The 18,164-nt window shown below is 49.0% G+C and overlaps 2 protein-coding genes across 2 annotated transcripts in view; one reads left to right on the top strand and one right to left on the bottom strand.

Annotated features, from left to right (window-relative positions):
• LOC108795910 (urocanate hydratase-like) overlaps positions 1–10,363 on the top strand; it is a 48,539-nt gene extending 38,176 nt beyond the window's left edge. Inside the window, exons 20-27 of the mRNA XM_018567240.1 lie at positions 736–900; positions 2,597–3,261; positions 3,507–3,588; positions 4,820–4,971; positions 6,370–6,471; positions 6,552–6,634; positions 6,733–6,947; positions 10,116–10,363. Of these exons, the coding sequence (XP_018422742.1) occupies positions 736–900; positions 2,597–3,261; positions 3,507–3,588; positions 4,820–4,971; positions 6,370–6,471; positions 6,552–6,634; positions 6,733–6,947; positions 10,116–10,363 (1,712 nt within the window). The remainder of the gene's footprint in view (positions 1–735; positions 901–2,596; positions 3,262–3,506; positions 3,589–4,819; positions 4,972–6,369; positions 6,472–6,551; positions 6,635–6,732; positions 6,948–10,115) is intronic.
• Positions 10,364–12,207: 1,844 nt separating this feature from the next.
• The window catches only part of CFAP100 (cilia and flagella associated protein 100), an 11,524-nt gene continuing 5,567 nt past the window's right edge, over positions 12,208–18,164 (bottom strand). Inside the window, exons 9-15 of the mRNA XM_018567241.1 lie at positions 17,739–17,847; positions 17,567–17,636; positions 16,523–16,674; positions 16,105–16,240; positions 14,348–14,508; positions 13,427–13,520; positions 12,208–12,399 (exon numbers count right to left, since the gene is read on the bottom strand). Coding sequence (XP_018422743.1) covers positions 12,286–12,399; positions 13,427–13,520; positions 14,348–14,508; positions 16,105–16,240; positions 16,523–16,674; positions 17,567–17,636; positions 17,739–17,847 — 836 coding nt within the window. The 3' untranslated portion in view covers positions 12,208–12,285. The remainder of the gene's footprint in view (positions 12,400–13,426; positions 13,521–14,347; positions 14,509–16,104; positions 16,241–16,522; positions 16,675–17,566; positions 17,637–17,738; positions 17,848–18,164) is intronic.

Raw genomic sequence — 18,164 nt, forward strand, 5'->3', positions numbered from 1 at the left:
ATATCTATCTATATATATCTATATATATCGAGATGCACCAATACCGGGTTTTCGGTATAGAGTACCAATATATTTTTTTTCCTGTACTCGCCAATACCGGTGGCGTGTGCCCATATTATCAGGAAGTCGGGCGGCGGATTGTGACCCGGTCGCCCGGCTTCCTGATTGCCTGTGAGGCCTGTGTTCTAGCAAAAGAACACTGACTTCACTTGCTGAGGCCGCCAATCAGGAAGCTGGGCAGAAAGTCATGAGGTCCCACCTGGCTTCCTGATTGGTCAGAAAATCAGGCTCCCTAGGAACAAGTGAAGCCAGTCAGAAAGCCAGGCGTCACATCATGACCCGCCTCCTGATTGGCAATGAAGCCGGCTTCACTTGTTCCTAGGCAGCCTGACTTCCTGACCAATCGGGAAGCCGCGAGGTTTGTCATTACGTGCCACCGGGCTTCCTGATTAGTTAGGAAACCAAGCTGCCTAGCAACAAGTGAAGCCGGCTTCCTAGCCAATCAGAAAGCCAGGAGGAGCAACATAACCCACCGCCCGGCTTCCTGATTGGAAAGGCAGCCGGCTCCCTCCGCACTTACGGTCATTTCGGCGAGTACTCGGCAAATCAGTATTGGCACCGATACTAGTATCTGTGCATTCCTAATAAATATAATATTTATGTGTATATAAAATATGGAATAATTTCTCACACGTATGTAGACTCTGAACAGGTTTATTTGTGCTTCTCCCTCAGGCTGTGGAGCCAAATTCTCCGCTCGTAGCAGTCTGTACATTCATTCAAAGAAGCACCTTCAGGACGTGGATGCCTCCAAGGCTCGATGTTCCGTATCCAACTGCAGCAAGATATTCACTTCAAAGCAAAGCCTAAAGTCCCATATGGTTAAACAGCACGGCCGAGGTGAGAGCGGTCACCTACATGACTCGGACAGGCTGGTAGTATCTGATCTTGTCCGTGGCCTAATTGTTTAAAATCGATCTTCTCCGGGATTTGTTTTTTATTAACCCTTGCAGTGGGGCTACCCCTGCTCTGCAAGGGTTAAATGCTTATTTGTGTCTAATTTAGTTTTTTTTTTTAGCACCTATACTCTATAGAGCTGTCATGGTGCTCCCTCCAGCCTGTCTCCTCCCTGCAGCATTGTAATTTTCTTCAGTGTCCTCATATGCACTGTGTATGGACATGATGATTTATGGGACCTTAGACCGGCTGCAGAGGAGGGGGAGAGATGTTGGAAGGACCGGTCTAAGAAGAATCGGCTCAGAGCTTCAGCTAAGTCTGACTTTTTTTTTTTTTTTAACCTAGACACAAACGAGCACTTAAAGTGACATTAAACCCTCAGATTTTTTAACATAAAACAATACTGTAATGTGCGCCTTACTGTAATCCATGGTTGTTTCCCTTCTCTTTGCTGCTCTTCCTTTTAAATCCTCATGTCTTCTCATGCTTGGGAAGAACTTCCCTTTTCAGCTCAGGGCCTCTTCCTGTAGTGCTGGCTCAGGTTTCAAGCCCATACAAACCTACACACAGACACCGTGTATTTATTCCTGAGACAAGGCAGTCTGCTGCAAAACAGAAGTTCTGCCCAGCATGAGAACAGATACAGATTTAAAAGGAAGAGCAGCAAAGAGAAGGGAAACAACCATGGATTACAGTAAGGCGCACATTACAGTATTGTTTTATGTTAAAAAATCTGAGGGTTTAATGTCACTTTAACCCTTGCAGTGCGGGGGTAGCTCCACTGCAAGCGTTAATAAAAAAAAAAAATGTTCCTTCCTTCTTTAAAACTCAACATAAACCTAACACAAAGATCACAGTTTAAATAGCAGCCTTGTTATTCCCGTAGGCTTTTTAGATATAAATGTGTGTTGGCTCTCGCCCTCAGTTCACCCGGAGCACAATTTCACTGTCGGGATGCTGTAGATCGGTGAGAATAAGGGCTTGCGTTGGCTTCAAGCAGGTTTTGCATTCTCATGCACGTGTTTGGGAAGGTAAAACCCGCTTGAATCGGGTCATAAGGAGGCACCCTGTCAAATTCTGTATGATCTCGCAGGCTTCTCATACTGATGCCGTCAACGCAAGCTCAGAGCCCATTGACACAGGCCCCAAGGCAGTATGCACCGAATGTCCCTGTGCAAGTTTAAGAACTGTCCTGATGCCATTTTGGGTGAAGGACATTTAAAATTGCTATAGAAGTACCAGTTTTCAATGGTTTTTAGTGGTGGTCACGTGACTACAGCTTCCAAGTCTTTCTGCAACGGGCTGGAAGTGACATGCTCCCGGTTGCATTCAGAGCAACTGCACATGTGTTGGAGTGCGTGACATGCACAGTCACAATGCATTGGGTAAGGTTCCAGGTGCCGAGAACGCTAGGGGATTAAAGATTTTGGTAACCACTGTGGCTGCTAGAAAAGTGAACTGTTATCAGACCCTATTGATAGATATTAATCTACACAGAAGCATTGTTTTAATGTGGTTAAGAAATAACTTGATGAGAAAAGTGAATGGACCTGGTTTGCATTGTCCTGCATGTTAGGGGTCTGAAGGTGCTGCATTTAAACCCGTCTGTATTACTCGCATGTTCTCTCTTGCCTCGCAGACCTGGAAGCCTCCAGCTCCCTCACCCCCAGCAGTGAACTCACAAGCTCCGGGCAAAGTGACCTCAGTAATCTGGACATCTCATCTCTCTTCACCAACGTGTCCTCAAACGGTTCAGCCGACCTGACCCTGGTCAACTCTGGAATACTGACCATCGATGTGTCTTCTGTGAGATCGACGCTAGGAGGCGGCCTGTCCGCCAACAATAACTCTTTGGTACATCCCGTCGACCCCTTGGTGCTGGTGTCCAACAACGAGAACCACAGCAGTTTGGACAGCTCCCTCCTGCTTGGCGCAGCAGCCTCTATCCTCCAGCAGGGAAACCTGAACTTGGATGATGTACAGACTGTGAATGCAGAGGCCCTGGGCTCTCTGGCTTCCTTATCTGTGCGAAGTTCCAATCAGGATTTGCACGCACTTACCTCCACTAACAGCCTGACTATAGATTCCGCTAGCCTGACGCCTTCTGTTAGCCTGGGGGCCAGCGGCTCCATGCCAGAATTGCTGACGCAGACCAAAGCTGATAGAGGCTTGCTTCACAGCTCGGAGGTTGTAGACCAGCAGGAAGGCAGTAAAGTAGTAACGCAGTTTGTGTTCTCCAACACTGCGGGCAGCTACAGCGCACAGAAAGAAGTGGATTTCAGTGTGGCCGGAAATTCAGTATTGGTAAGAGTTTCTTTTCCCGTATTGTGAGATTTGCAGTGACCTTTCCTTTTATATGGGGGGGGGGGGGCACATAACTTGCTTCCCCTCTCCCATATTTCAGTCCTGATTCCTTGTGATTGAACTGGTTCACCTAAACGGTTTTGTGTCCCTGAATGTTTGAGGCTCTATCATTGTAAAGCAGGAGTGCCATGATTCTGGCCGGTTGTGTGGCCACCTCCTAAAGCAGTATGTGCCTCTCTCGGCAGGACAGCGGCGGATCAGCCAGGACAGACTACAGAGCCATTCAGCTGGTGAAGAGCAAAAAGAAAGGTGGCGGCAGCAGTTCAGGTGAGCAGAAATCTCATCGTAGTGGGAATGCTTAGAATACTCTGACAAAGTACTGTGTATAGACCAGCAAGTGAACACATTATAGAATTCAGGACCCTTCAGTCCAATTTAGGAGCCAAAGGGCCGGTTTAAAGCAGACCCAGAAGGGATTGATCAAAGAACGGAAAATATACATTTTGATGTTTAAAGCAGAGAAAAAATATTGGGATAGGATATTTATAAAGGAGGGCCCTGGGCCCGAGGGTCAGGTGACCGGTGCCCGAGGGCCCTGTTTGTGGGGTCTCTGCCACAGGTTTAGGGGACTGCGGTGGTGGCCTGTCTATTGAAAAGCCCGCTAATGTCATACTATGAACATCCCTTGCATTGGCAGACATCTGCAGTACTTTGCCATTGCTCACATGACTAGAAAGTTAATTTTTACAAGATTGCGACAATTAAACGCTCCCTGCTCCGTCAGACCCTATAGCACTATAGTCAGCACAGCTCATGCTCCCTGCTATTTAGAGAGCTCTGGGACAATAGGGGGCATGTTGGACCTCTGCAGAGGGACCACTGCTTCAGCAAAGAACAGTCTCTGCAGCATGCTGGCAGGGGGCAGGCGTTTCTACTCAGGATGTGGCTGCTTTGCAATGCAAACTAGACTTTGCACATCTTTTTGTTTTGATGCCTCGGGAATGTATTTAGCTGAAAGTTTAATTGGGTTTAACAAGCAAAAATATGAGATTTGTCTCTTTCTGTTAGAAATGTGCCTGCAGTTTGAACCACATGAGGCGGCATTCCTCAAATACTCAATTATTGGACTGTTCTTGTCTAACTGGCTTCAGAATTCCATTTTGGTTTGCTGCTTCTGTCTATTCTTTTACAATAGTTTTATTGGCAGTGCTGGCAGCCACATTGTGTACTGGACAATGGCATGGCATCCTGTTCAGGGCTCAGTGACACTCGGCGATGTTCATTTCCTGTGAGCTCTGCCTGCCGTTTACATGCCCCCTAGGGGGGTCCGTCATCAAGCAGGCTGGGCTCACAGTATTCCAGGACTGAGCGGTGTTCACTCATTATGTGAGTCCTGGAGGGATGCCTGCGGTGACGAACAGAATGAAGAAAGGGATGTATAGGGGTTATACTGAGATGGCTTTGGAGATGGGGGCGGGGTTGGGGGTAATATGTCGGAAGTTCTGATTTAGGTTTTAATATTGTAACTGGTTTATTTTCTTTTGTATACACATTTTAGGCACTTCCCCTACTCAGAAGAAAAATAAAACTGCAAAACAATTGTCTCCGTCTGGTAACCGTTCAGGGAACAGTGTTGTTATGGCAAATGGTGGACTGACGTTACGGGACCCAGCCACGGGGGCACAGTATGTACAGATCCAGCTGCTTCAGGTGAGACTTTCCCTGCTGTCATCCTGTCCTGGAATTTTTCCCTTTTGGGGTGCCTAGTATAATAGGATGGCATGGTCACAATCCCTTAGTCAGTGCCCCGAGTGCCCGTTTAATCACTAGGAGCAAGGAGTGATAGTCCTGTGTTCCCTTGAGCTGTGGAATTGTACACGGGGTGATGAACTCCTTCCTGGCCCCTATGTGACAGCACTGGACAATTCACAAGGCACAAGCAGGGTCATGTGGTAGAAGAAGTCACATGCACGCCAATACCCAGCCCTACTGTCCCCGATCCACCCTTTTCATTCATTGGGTTTCTGTTATTTTATTCATGCAAGCTCATTATCACATGTGGGCCTTACCTTGGGTGGGCTCCATGCAAATACAGCCTGTCTATGAACTCCCACTCCTCCAGACTGACACCCACCCATCAAGGAATGCTCACTGCTTACATCACAGCTGAGGGCTCTTGAGAGGAGTACGGAGGCAGTGTGCTGTGATTAGGGATGCACCGATACTGAGTATTTGGGTGAGTACTCGTCCTCGCCCAAATGCTCCGATACGTCCGAGGGAGCATGGAGCCGGCTTCCTGATCGGCTAGAAAGCCGGCCTCATTTGTTGCTAGGTAGCCTGACTCCCTAGGCACGTAATGACCTGCTTCCTGATTTCTTTAGGAAGCCAGGCTGCCTTCCAACAAGTGAAACCGGCTTCCTAGCCAACCATGGAGGCGGGTCATGCCGTGCCGCCCAGCTTCCTGATTGGCTAGGAAGCCGGCTTCACTTTTTGGTAGGCAGCCTGGCTTCCTGACCAATCAGGATGCTGGACGGCACCTCATGACTCGCCGCCCGGCTTCCTGATTGGTCAGAAAGCCAGGCAGCCTCGGCAAGTGAAGCCAGTGTTCTTTCACTAGAACACCAGCTTCATAGGCAATCAGGAAGCCGGGTGATGGGTCATGATCCTCTGCCCTGCCCTGATAATCGGGGCATACGGCACCGGTATCGGTACTTTGTATCGGTGAGTACCAGGAACAAAATGATCGCTACTCCATACCGAAGAAACCGGTATCCGTGCATCCCTAGTTGTGATGTTTTTAGGAAGCTATGTACAGCACATAGCCACCATCCATGATCGGCCCGCATTGCATGAGAAGCAGAGAGATCCAATGATGACATCACTGAGTCCAACTATGGTGTGTAATGAAAACAGATTATCAACCGATTGGCATGTTGGTGAGGAGGAACCAGGGAAGGCAAAATCTAATCGGATTAAACTTCAGCTTTAAACAATGTTGAGGTTCAGCTTCTATTTCTATAGGTAAACCTTTTCCATCAGGCAGGAATAATACTGAACAGGCCATGCGGGTGATGAAGCCATAATGTGTAATGTCTTCCTTGTCTGTAGGACGATCCTCCCGGCGATGGTGACTTGCCGTTCCAGCTGAGCGCTCAGTCCCCAGCAGCTCACACTCATCTCACCGTGGATCTACCGGTGCACATCCTGCAGGTATCCCCATCTGTCACTCCAGCATTTTGCTCTATACGAGTCTTCTCGCCTGCTTTGTTCACGGTTTGTTCTTCTCCTAGGAGCCCCACGTCTCCGCAGAGGATGATGCCGCCTCAGACAGTTCCCAGTTTACAGGAAGCACAATAAACCTGCAGGACCTCGAGTAAACTTTGCACCGTTCCTAGGATACAAAGACGCGTTATGCAGCGCCTAGTGCTGCACTCGCCGCTTCCTCCTCCGTTCCCCCCGTTATGACCACAGGAGTATTCTGGAGCAGAGAGATCTGCACCCCGTTCCCCGTCTGTGGAAAGTGTTCACCTTGCACTATGTGTTACGTTCTCTTCTTCTACACGGTCGTACACAAAAAGCTGCTTTCTGCTATTGTGTGTCCGCCGGATCCACGGAGGATTTGGGATATCAGTATGGAATGTTCTACGTTATCTTCCCCAGAAGCAGGACACTGGAGAAGCTTCTTTGTGAGTCGAGTATTCTGCAGCCGCCGATGAGGACGACTATGCTGAAACGGCAATAGGAATGGTGTAAGCATTGGCATTCCTTGCTGGCAGGTGGATAGGCTTGAGTCAATAGAGGCCCAACTGCTGTACAGTGCAGGCATTGACCAAACATGGCCGCCCCCCTCTTTGTAGAAATATAATCACAGCCAGATATATAAAAACATTAAAGCTGGACTCCGGCCTTTCCTTCAGTCTTGCACAGTTGTACCGGTGTTCTATCGAAAGCTCCAACTCGTCGAAATCTCTAACTTCCTCACCGCCGGGTACTTGCAGGTTGGAGGTTTCTAACCAGACGGCGTTAGACTGCAAAACGCGCAGACTGGCGGAGCTTCTGTACAGATGCATTGTAACAATATTCAGCAGGTGCCAAACTCGACGAGTATTCTGAAAACGCTATTGTACAGAGCGCCAGTCTTTCTGAGCACCGCAAGTGAGGGAGTTGGAGATCTCGATGAGTTGGAGCTTTCGATAGAACAACGGCTCCTCTCCTGGACTGAAATGGCTTCCTCTGATATCACTGCACACCGGGAGCTTCTCACAATGTGCATTAGAAGCTGCGAGTCACATGGAGCCCGCCACATTTCCTGGCTGGAGGGTGCCCAGCATCATCTGGCACTTTCCTCCTCAGCCTGACTGTCCCTGGCCCGCCCCCTTTCATTCATTGGATTTCAGTTCAGTCATGGAGGCTTGGCATCACATGTGGGCATTACTTGGGGCATTCTGCATGCACTTGTAGCCTAACTAGGAACACCCATTCCTCCAGGCTGATATCCACCGATCATGGGATTTTAATGTTTGCAGCTCACTGCTTTCATCAGGGCAGGGGGCTCTTGAGAGGAGTACTAAGGCAGGGTGCTGTGATGGTACCTTGCTGGACTCACCCACCAGCCATGACCTGTCTGCATTGCATAGAGAAGCACAGTAATGACATCACTGGGTATGTAATGAAAACTGAATCATTTTATTAGCATGTTGGTGAGGAGGAGCCAGGCAAGGCAAAATATAAGCAGATTAAAGTAAGTCTCCTGGGTGAAGGAATATAAAGGATATAAACCCTATCACCTTGTACAAGTAGCGGTGACAACATCACTGTGCTGTGTATAGCCTGGGCATAGAGCAGAGCTGTGGGAGGGGCCCAGCAGGTCCCACCCACTACAGGAGGGGCAGAGCCCAGACCAGTCACCCCGCACAAGGAGAGAGATCAGCAGTGACCGGTCTTTATTACAAGAGGGGGCGGAGACAAGACCAGTCACCCCGCACAAGGAGAGAGCAGCAGTGACCGGTCTTTATTACAGGAGGGGGCGGAGACAAGACCAGTCACCCCGCACAAGGAGAGAGCAGCAGTGACCGGTCTTTATTACAGGAGGGGCGGAGACAAGACCAGTCACCCTGCACAAGGAGAGAGAGCAGCAGTGAGCGGTCTTTATTACAGGAGGGGGCGGAGACAAGACCAGTCACCCTGCACAAGGAGAGAGGAGTAAAGTTCAGGAATTGTTTACTGCTGGTTTACTACACAAATAACGAAGCAATACACAAGAACACCAAGATCCTAGTTTATATCCCAGCCTGTTTCTGCTCCTTTACTGTCCAATCACAGACTAGGGACAGGAAGGTGACCTTAGTTGTGGTGCTTAACTCCAGTAGAAAAAAAAGTCAGGTCACCAACCTGGCAGTGCCATGTAAATCTCAGGACTGGATGAACAGAAATACAAATCCTTGCAAGTAACACTGCTCGCATATATGTATTTCATCATCTGCGCATTCAAAGTGAGACTGAACTCAGGCGTGAAATCTTAAACATACATTCCGGTATCTTAACTATGAACAACAATGTATCTTATTTGTGTGTCACTCGGCTGTAGATCCTCCAATCATCTCTGAATTGGTGCTGACACTGTCCTTCCTTCTGGAGGGGGGCTACGTCTGTTCCCCATGTTCCCTGTGTGTGTTGTAAAGTAGTCACCGCTCCAAGCTCGCTCCCGGGATGGACTACAATCTCATGTTTAGTTGACTAATTTGTATTGAGATCGTAGTCCATCCCGGGAGCGAGCTTGGAGCGGTGACTACTAGAGATGCACCAATACCGATACTAGTATCGGTGCTGACGCAGAGTATTTGGGGGAATACTCGTACTCACCCAAATGCTCCGATGGCTGGCCCCATACCTGAGCTTCCAGTATCGGGAAGCAGGGCAGCGAGTCATTACATGCTGCCCCGGCTTCCTGATTGGCTGGGAAGACCAACTCCATGTGAGGGAGCATGGAGCTGGCTTCCCAGCCAACACGTCATTACACGGCGCCCGGCTTCCTGATTGGCCAGAAAGCCGGCTCCATGCTTCCTCATCACCTGGTGACGAGGGAGCATGGGGACGGCTTCCCTGCTGATCGGTAAACGGGTGGGCGAGTCTACACGCCGCCTGGCTTCCTTAATGCGACTATCAGTATTCAGTATCGGCGAGTAGTGGAAAAAAAAAAATATTGGTACTCTATACCGGGAACCCGATATCGGTGCCTCTCTCTAGTTGAGGTCAGGGATCTGTAAAGGTCACTTGAGTTCCTCCACACCAGACTGGTCACACCATCTCTTTTATGGAGCTGGTCATACAGGAACAGAAAAGGATCTTCCCCATACGTTCAACAAGGTTGGAAGAGCACACTTGTGTAGTTACCTACACCTGAACTCAACCCTTTGCAGAGGTGTCCACATACTTTTGGCCAAAATATTGGTACTCGATACCGAAAAACCGGTATCAGTGCATCCCTAGTGACTATTTTACAACACACACAGGAACCATGGGGAACAGACGTTGCCCCCCTCCAGAAGGAAGGACAGTGTCGGCACCAATTCAGAGATGATTGGAGGATCTACAGCCGATTGATACACAAATAAGATACATTGAGGAGAATTTATCCAAACTGGAGCAGCTGTGCACGGCAACCAATCAGCGCCTCTGTTCAGTTAAGGTTTTGAAAATGAAAGAGAGAAGCTGATTGGTTGCGGTGCACAGCTGCTCCAGTTTGGATAAATTCCCCCATTGTTGTTAATAGTTGAGGTCCTTGAATGTATTTGTAAGATTTCACTCCGGAGTTTGGTGTCACTTTGATGGCATGTGTGAACGTTCTTCATTAGGGACCAAAACCCTCACTTCCTGTCTCGCTCTGACCAGCAAGGAATACACGTTTCTAGATTTCCTCAGCGTCGTCCTCTCCCTTTGGTCTGCTCATGGCTTCCGTTGGCGGGATTTACGTCATTTTTGCAGCGTTCAGACCTTTCTTGGCATTGGAATTCTCTATAGTGATGGAGAACCTACCTCTGGAATACAAGCGGTCAGCTCTGAATCGGACGAGTTGGCGTCCAATCCCACGCTACGGTCCTGATCCTTTTATAGTGAACCGCGGGCATTGCTGACGGAGCGTCCGCTGCTCCCCACCTTAAATTATCCGGTTTTATTTGTGTATATTGCAGGACTTTTGTTCCTTTATTTTGTTTTTGTACAAAGTTGTACAAATGAATATTTATATACCGTACTTCTGGTAGACTGCGCAGGGTCTGCGTTCTTCTCTTTCCTCCGTTCTGTACATTTTTTTTTTTTATGGGTGAAGTTTGGTGGATGCGAAAGGTATTAAACTTTTTTGGTTTAGCGATTTGTTTTCTGTAACGTAAATGTTTTGGAAGCTTCTCTCCGGGCAAGTGAAGGCCCCCACCAAGGGCCCGTTCACACATTTAGGTGACCTGCGTTGTACCGCTCCGGATCAGCGACCTATAGAAAACAATTGTGCCCCGATCACACCATAATGAAGTGGGTGGAGTTGCTGCAATGAAATGCAAACATGACGCATTTTATTGCAGCGCATTGGATGGCACTACAAGGCAGCAGAGTGCACCACGCTACTGTACGGGGCCCTGAATGGAGAGCACTCATTGCATACGCTACATAAAGTTAAAACGGGACTCCAGGATTTTGAAACGTTCACCCTTGCAGTGGGGGCTACCTCGGCACTGCAAGGGTTAACTGCTCATTTTGTCTGGCGGGCTCAAATAAAGAAATACTCTACCTGATCCTCGGTCCCATGTTGGTGGTAGACCAGTCCCTGCAGCCTCTTTTCCCCTGGGCTCTGGCAGTCTAAGGACCTGTGATGTCATCAAGATGCTGAGGGACGTACCACAGCTGGAGTGGGGAGAGGTGGGTGGTCGCTGCCGCAGGTCAGAGGATTGGGCTAGTATTTCTTTAGCTTGCTTCTTTGACAAAAAGGAGCAGTTAACCCTTCCAAGGGTGGGGGTAGCCTCACTGTAAGGGTTAACTTTTTAAAATCCCCCCACAAATGATACCCAACACCCTGCCGGAGCTACCCCAATGCTGTGGCCTGTGTGCTTTAGCCCACCAGGACTAGTGTGCACAACCACGTCAGGACCAGGATGTATATAAATGTATGGGGGGTCATGAAGTGGTTTCTAAGTATAGGTCTGCCATACCTGACCTCTGAAAATGCTAGTTGCTTGGCTTTAACCCTTCACACACATGCCACTGAAAGGGTCAATACATGCATGGGGTCACAGCGTGCACGCGCACTAAGTGGAATGTTTGTGGAGGAAATGCTGTACAGGACCTCATAGTGAAGAACGCTGGAATGAGGAGGAAGGTTAAGCACTGGGGAGGGCCGTGAAGCCAGCACTGGGGAGGGGCATGAAGCCAGCACTGGGGAGGGGCATGAAGCCAGCACTGGGGACGGGCATGAAGCCAGCACTGGGGACGGGCGTGAAGCCAGCACTGGGGAGGGGCGTGAAGCCAGCACTGGGGAGGGGCGTGAAGCCAGCACTGGGGACGGGCCTGAAGCCAGCACTGGGGACGGGCCTGAAGCCAGCACTGGGGAGGGATTCATTAAAAGACAACTTGTACTAGAAGGTGCAGTTGTCCATCTCTGAATATTCTTGGTAAGAAGTGGAGGGTTCAGAAATGCTGCATCCAGCGCCCTCTAGTGGACTCTCTAGGAAAGTAGTTAACACTGACAGGCCTAGCGCTACATGGTCTTGTTTTTCCTGTCCACCATGCCAGAGGTTGGGGTGATCTTGTAGTTGGGGGTCCTGAACATAGGTAAGGGCTGAGTGTGAAAAAAAACCCGGAGATCAGCATTGGCAGCCCACATCCTTTCCTCAGTAGCGGCGTGCTCTTATGTGGTCGCATAGAAGACAACGGTATCATTTTCTGGCAGATAAATATTTATTTGACTTTCAGCCGAGCCGAGATCAGTTCACCCAGAAATGTGATCAGCTCTCAGTACAGCCGGCAGGTTGCAGGATCCTAGGTGAAGAACAACATGGTTTCCTCCTTCTCCTTGTCGATTTTGTCTTGGTCTTTGTCTGTTCTGAGCTTCAGCGTCGGAGGGTCAGAGCGCGTCATCAGTTTTCTGCCGGTCTGTAGGAGAACATGAAATCATCACTCTGCGGGGCAGTCGGGACGGCTTTCCTGTCACTTTCATACCCTTTAAATTAAAGTGACAGTCCACCTTTTGCAAAAACATACATGCAGCCATGTATAATGAGGCAGACTGAGGTTGTGGCCTCAGGCGGCATCTCTTTGGATCACGTGGGGGGTGGCAAAAGGCAGAGCGGCATGGCACAATGTTTGCAGTGTGCCTGCTGCCCGCTTTACGGCCAGAACATCCCAGGTTGCTAAGAGCCAGGCGGGGAGATGTGTAAGGACCATACACATCTCCCCGCCCATCTCTTAGCAACCTGGGAGGCGTCCCCCACAGCTCCTGCCAACCAGTGACATCACTGGGCGGGGAAATGATGCAGAGGTAACACCCATCCAACATGCAGTATGCACCGCCCTCCCAGACAACACAACCCGGACCCTCCCCTTCCTCAAAATGCTAGGGACCCCCCCTGCTTGCACCCTACAGATCATTGTTTTTTTGGGTGCAATTCACAAGCTCTTGCAAGGTTTTCCCAGAGCCTCAGGTATGTACAGAGATGCTGTTATGGAGCTAGAGGAACGGAGGCTAAACCATAGAGCATTGCAGAGGACAGGAGCTCATTTCCTATGTTCTCCAGCTCTATCTAGTGGCCAAAGTGCAGTATTACATTCCTTACATTCGACCTGACTAGAAAACATACCTTCATTTTTGCATCTATTCGGAAAAGTGAACGTTCAGAAAGATGAGTGGGGCGAATGGCTCTGCACGTTGGTTATAAATAGACCTCATAGTGTCATCAGGGTACATTTTGCATCTATTTTAATGCTCAATGTCATCATTTGGGATCCCATTGGCTCAATGAGTTACAAACACAACAGACTTCTTCCTACTAGCCGAGTGTTTATGGGCAAATGAACAGAAATGATTACAAATGTGCGCTGAGTTCCTGAAAAGTCCCTGGAGGGATCTGATAAGAATTTGACACAAGATGGAGAAAACTCCAAAACATTGGCGGGTCCTTACTGTCTTCTTGGGGTCGGCTTGTGCTCTCTCCAGGGCCCGCCGCAGCCTGTCCTCCTGGTGCAGCTTCTGCTGTTTAATCTTTTCCTCTCTCAATCTGAGGAACGAGAAGGAGAACTAGAGTCAGATTTTTAAGTCCAGCCAGAGGATCACCTCCACCCTCCAAAAACAAAAAATCTAAATACTTACCTGAATCCCTGTGGTCATGTGACACACCTGGTCATGAACGTCTCGCCTCTGGACTGCAGTGCAGGGGGGTCCTCTTTTGGGTGGCTATGTTATGCAATGGCCACTTGCCATTGTCTATCCATTGACGTTATCCTCGCAGGTCCAGAAGACTCCAGCGGTAGTGTGATGATGTCACGATGATGGGCAGCAACAAGACCGGCCTGGGGCAGGCACAGGCTGAAGTGGTGGATCACCTGTCTTCCCTCCCAAAAGAGGCGCTTTAGAGGGTCACGTGACGTCTGACAACACTTTCAGCGAAATGGGCCTGTGTTGTCAGATCAAATAGGGAGTAAGGAGCACACTGGATTGAACGAAGAATGATCAGTCTTCATTAGTAGACAAACTCCGGCTCTCCAGCTGCTGCGAAACATCGAATCCCATGATGCATTGCAAGACTATGACAGCCACAGGCATGACTCCCACAGGCAGATGCATGATGGGATTTGTAGTTTCACCACAGCTGGAGTGCCAAGGTTACCTACCACAAATTGGAACATTTCCACCTCTCTTCTTCTTATGTTGATGGGCTTTTGTGTGCGACAGAACTGCTTCTCTCCCTGTACCAGTCTAGAGAATGTAAAAGCAGCTTGAAGCAGGTTGATGCAGCTTAGATGGAGGTGAACTGCAGGTCAAACACAGCTGTCAATCAACTCGGAATGGTCTCAGAATGGTCTGAAACTGATCGCAAAAGGAAGCGTCTGATCCTTCGGTATGACCTCGATGTTGTCCAGCAGTTCCTCCAGTTGGTGCTCGATCACCATTAACATCTGCAGAGCGCTGAGATTAGCGCGGTTCTCCCCGATGCAAGCTCTGTAAACGTCCTCCACTTTGGAGCTCAGAGACGACAACATCTTGTCCTGTGGACCAAAGTCAAAGGGATCACCGGAACCGTCGCAACATCGGAGTCCTCTCCGGGAACATACTCCAAGTGCCTGGCTGGCCATACACCTGTCAATTCTTTTTCATTCAACCCGCGGGCTGAGCAAAAAAAAAACATCAACACAAACTGCGCGTCCATCGAGGAATCCCGCCGTTCACATTGTATTCTGACAATTGGCTCGTGGGCTGCTGGCCCTCATTGATTGAACATTTTCCAGCCGGCTCCTTCGATCAGCCGATCGAGGAATGCCGCCTGAAAGGGAGCCGACAGCCCCACGCACTGTGCGAATTTCGTCCGGTACATTAAAAACCATCCAAAATTCGACCGGTGTATGAGCACCTTTTCTCAAGAAAGCATCCCCCTGCATAAAAGTTATAGACACAGCCTGAGGCCGGGTGTCACCGGAGCGGTTACCGGGCGACACCCCAACCTGACGTCATCGCGCATTGCGCGTGACGTCACCACGCTTGTGCCCGATGATGTAATCGCGATCTCATTGATACCTGCCGGCGGCCATCTTGGTGATGGACGCCGGCAGAGAGAGGAGGGCCCTCACCCGGGTGACACCGTTGGAGGGGTGACACCAAGATGACTCACAGTCATTTTGGTGTCACCCCCACTGAAAAGTCGGGCACTCGGTCGTGGCCCGAGAGCCCGACAGTTTTGGGAGAGAGGAGGGGATCCAGCGGCATACCTTATCTTGCCGGGTCCCCTCCTCTCTCCCGAAACTCTCGGGCTCTGTCAGTCATTTTGGTGTCACCCCTCCAATGGTGTCCCCCGGGTGCGGGCTGCACCCCCCTTGTGACGCCACTGGACACCGCAGGGAGTACAGCACACTTTCCTGCAGGTCATACATTCCTCTGATGTGAAGAATTTGATGTTTGCCTTAAAGCAGGGGTCTCCGGCCCTCCAGCTGTGGTGAAACTACAAATCCCATGATGCATCTCTCTTCGGGAGTCATGTCTGTGGCTGTGAGAATCTTGCAATGCCTCATGGGATGTGTAGTTCCACCACAGCTGGAGGGACGGAGGTCTGAGACCCCTGCCTTAAAGGGTAACTCCACTTTAAAAAATAAATGGATATGAAATAAAATATCACATTTTCCCACGAGCCATATTGTAGTTTAATGTTATTAAAAATGACCTTTCCATCTAAAACTATGGCCGCTGTAATGTTCTAAATCTGTAAAAAAAAAAATCAGTGCAGTTTGGTGATGTTGGTGTACGGAACACCCCCAGAAATGTCACTTCCTGCTTCGGTGATTGGCTGATTGATTTTCCCACAAGTATGCACTGATACAATTTTTGGCATCCCTTGCAATAGGAGTTTCATTTTTGGTGAGATTCTCCCTAAGCGTTTGTAGCCCCTATAGATTTGCTACTAGAGTTAATTGTGCTGTGCAGGCTGTGAGGCGGAGGGACTTGTGGCTGTGCTAGTACAGAGCTAGGGAGAGACTTTATTAACTTGAACTGATTGAACTACAGTTCCCAAGGATCTGGAGGAGGAGTGAACTGAGCCCGCTCTGTAGTAATTTGATTGGTTCTGGCCCCTTTATGGCATTGACCCAACTCACCTGATCCTCGGGTTTGTTCTGTCCAAAGGTAAACACGCGGGACTTGAGCTCGAGGTCCGTGGCTCTCTCCTCCTCCTGTGCAATGGAAGCCTTCAGATGCGCAATTAGGTCCTTTAGCTGTTGCGTCTCCCTTTGCCTAGTGAAATAAATACATTCATATTACAACTGGCGGGTAGGGGGGCACATTGAGGAACCTGCCCTCGGGGCAGCTGAAAGAGTAAATCTGGCCCTGTGTGGACAGGAAGTGGATGAAAAAGGCTGCAGGAGATCACTGGAGCACTGAAATTGAAAAGTGTGTTTCATAACAAGGCGGCTGTTCATCATACACGGTGCTTTAGCAAAGTGAATGTCATCTAATGGAAGCTTACATCTACTTTAACATGAGAGTATTGACTTTTCATGACGTGTTCACTCTTACATTTTCTTCTCGGTGGTGGCGGCTGTGTGTTTGATTTCCTCCAAAGCTTCCTCCGTCTCTTGTGAGTTCTGGATTAAAGAAAGATTCTGTTCCTCCAGCTCGGAGAAGATGTCCAGGAGCTGCTGGGGGTCAGTGAAGTACAGCTCGGGTTCCTAGTCACATATCAAAGTCTTTGGGTCACATGACACTGATACAACACAATGAAAACTGATTCTATGAGGAGTCTCTGCATCCAAAAACACATTACAGCTGAAGAATCATCTGCTTTTCCTGGCTCACCTCATGTGGGCATAGTAATGGGTTAACTCCGCCCCCGGCTACCTATAGGACCGCCCCTAATCAGAGTCCAAAAACAGCTGAAGAATCATCTGCTTTTCCTGGCTCACCTCATGTCGGCATACTAATGGGTTAACTCCGCCCCCTGCTACCTATAGGACCGCCCCTAATCAGAGTCCAAAAACAGCTGAAGAATCATCTGCTTTTCCTGGCTCACCTCATGTCGGCATACTAATGGGTTAACTCCGCCCCCGGCTACCTATAGGGCCGCCCCTAACCAGAGTCCAAAAACACATTACAGCTGAAGAATCATCTGCTTTTCCTGACTCACCTCATGTCGGCATACTAATGGGTTAACTCCGCCCCCGGCTACCTATAGGACCACCCCTAACCTCATGTCGGCTTACTAATTTTGGCCATACAGTGTATCAGTGTTGGGAGGACTGACCCTTTAGAGCCCAAGTGTCAAAACTCATGGCCCAGGGGCCGAATCCGGCCCACCAGGCCCTTTCCTAGACTTCTACTTTCAGATCTAGGAATTAAGTTATTACTAAAACCAGTGATAATCAAATGCAGAGGCAATTATGATAAAGATTAGATACATTTATATAGTCTTACAGATACCTTTGAGGGCAACCATAAATGTTGATACGGCCCACGATTACATTGAGTTTGACGCCCCTGCTTTAGAAGGTGCACAATAATAGATAATAGAAAAAATAGATTTATCATTCTAAACCGCCACCTTGTAACATTTGCAGTACCCACCTCTTCACTGTCCGAGGATACGAGGCTTTCCGAGACACTTTTATCTTCTGTCTGGTTGGTTGCACTACTCCTGGAATTAGAAATGAAAGGGCTTCGTATTTGGAAATGTTCAGCAACCCTTTTAGTTGCCCAAACCAGCACCAGAGAGATGATAAACCTCTAAGATACTTACAATTTGTTGGATCCGGCTGTTTTCAGGCTCTGCCTAGATGACGGATTTTGGAGATCGCGGGTGGAATCACGGCTCTGGCTGATCTGGCCGGAGGAACGGCTCTCGGCTTCTGAAAAAGAATACATACCACACGTGACGTCAGTTTCCAGAGTACAGACCTCACCTGAGATACATGGAATGGAGGCTTAAGAAGAAGGTCATCCTTCGAGTGGTCACAGGTGGAAATGTGAGGTACATTAGGAGACAATAATTGTTTTTGGCCAAGATGACTTCAGGCAACTCTGATTCCCCGGTAAACATTACAATGAATGTGGTGGAGGAAAATAATTGACTTTCATACTGTAACATAAACTGTAGAAGGTACATTCTCCTGAGTAGTACACCTGAATAATACACTCTGCTGCCTGTGACTGCCCTCTCTAGTGC

The sequence above is a fragment of the Nanorana parkeri genome, unplaced genomic scaffold (genome assembly GCF_000935625.1).
Source record: "Nanorana parkeri isolate BGI_ZX_2015 unplaced genomic scaffold, ASM93562v1 scaffold1025, whole genome shotgun sequence".
Classification (NCBI taxonomy): domain Eukaryota; kingdom Metazoa; phylum Chordata; class Amphibia; order Anura; family Dicroglossidae; genus Nanorana; species Nanorana parkeri.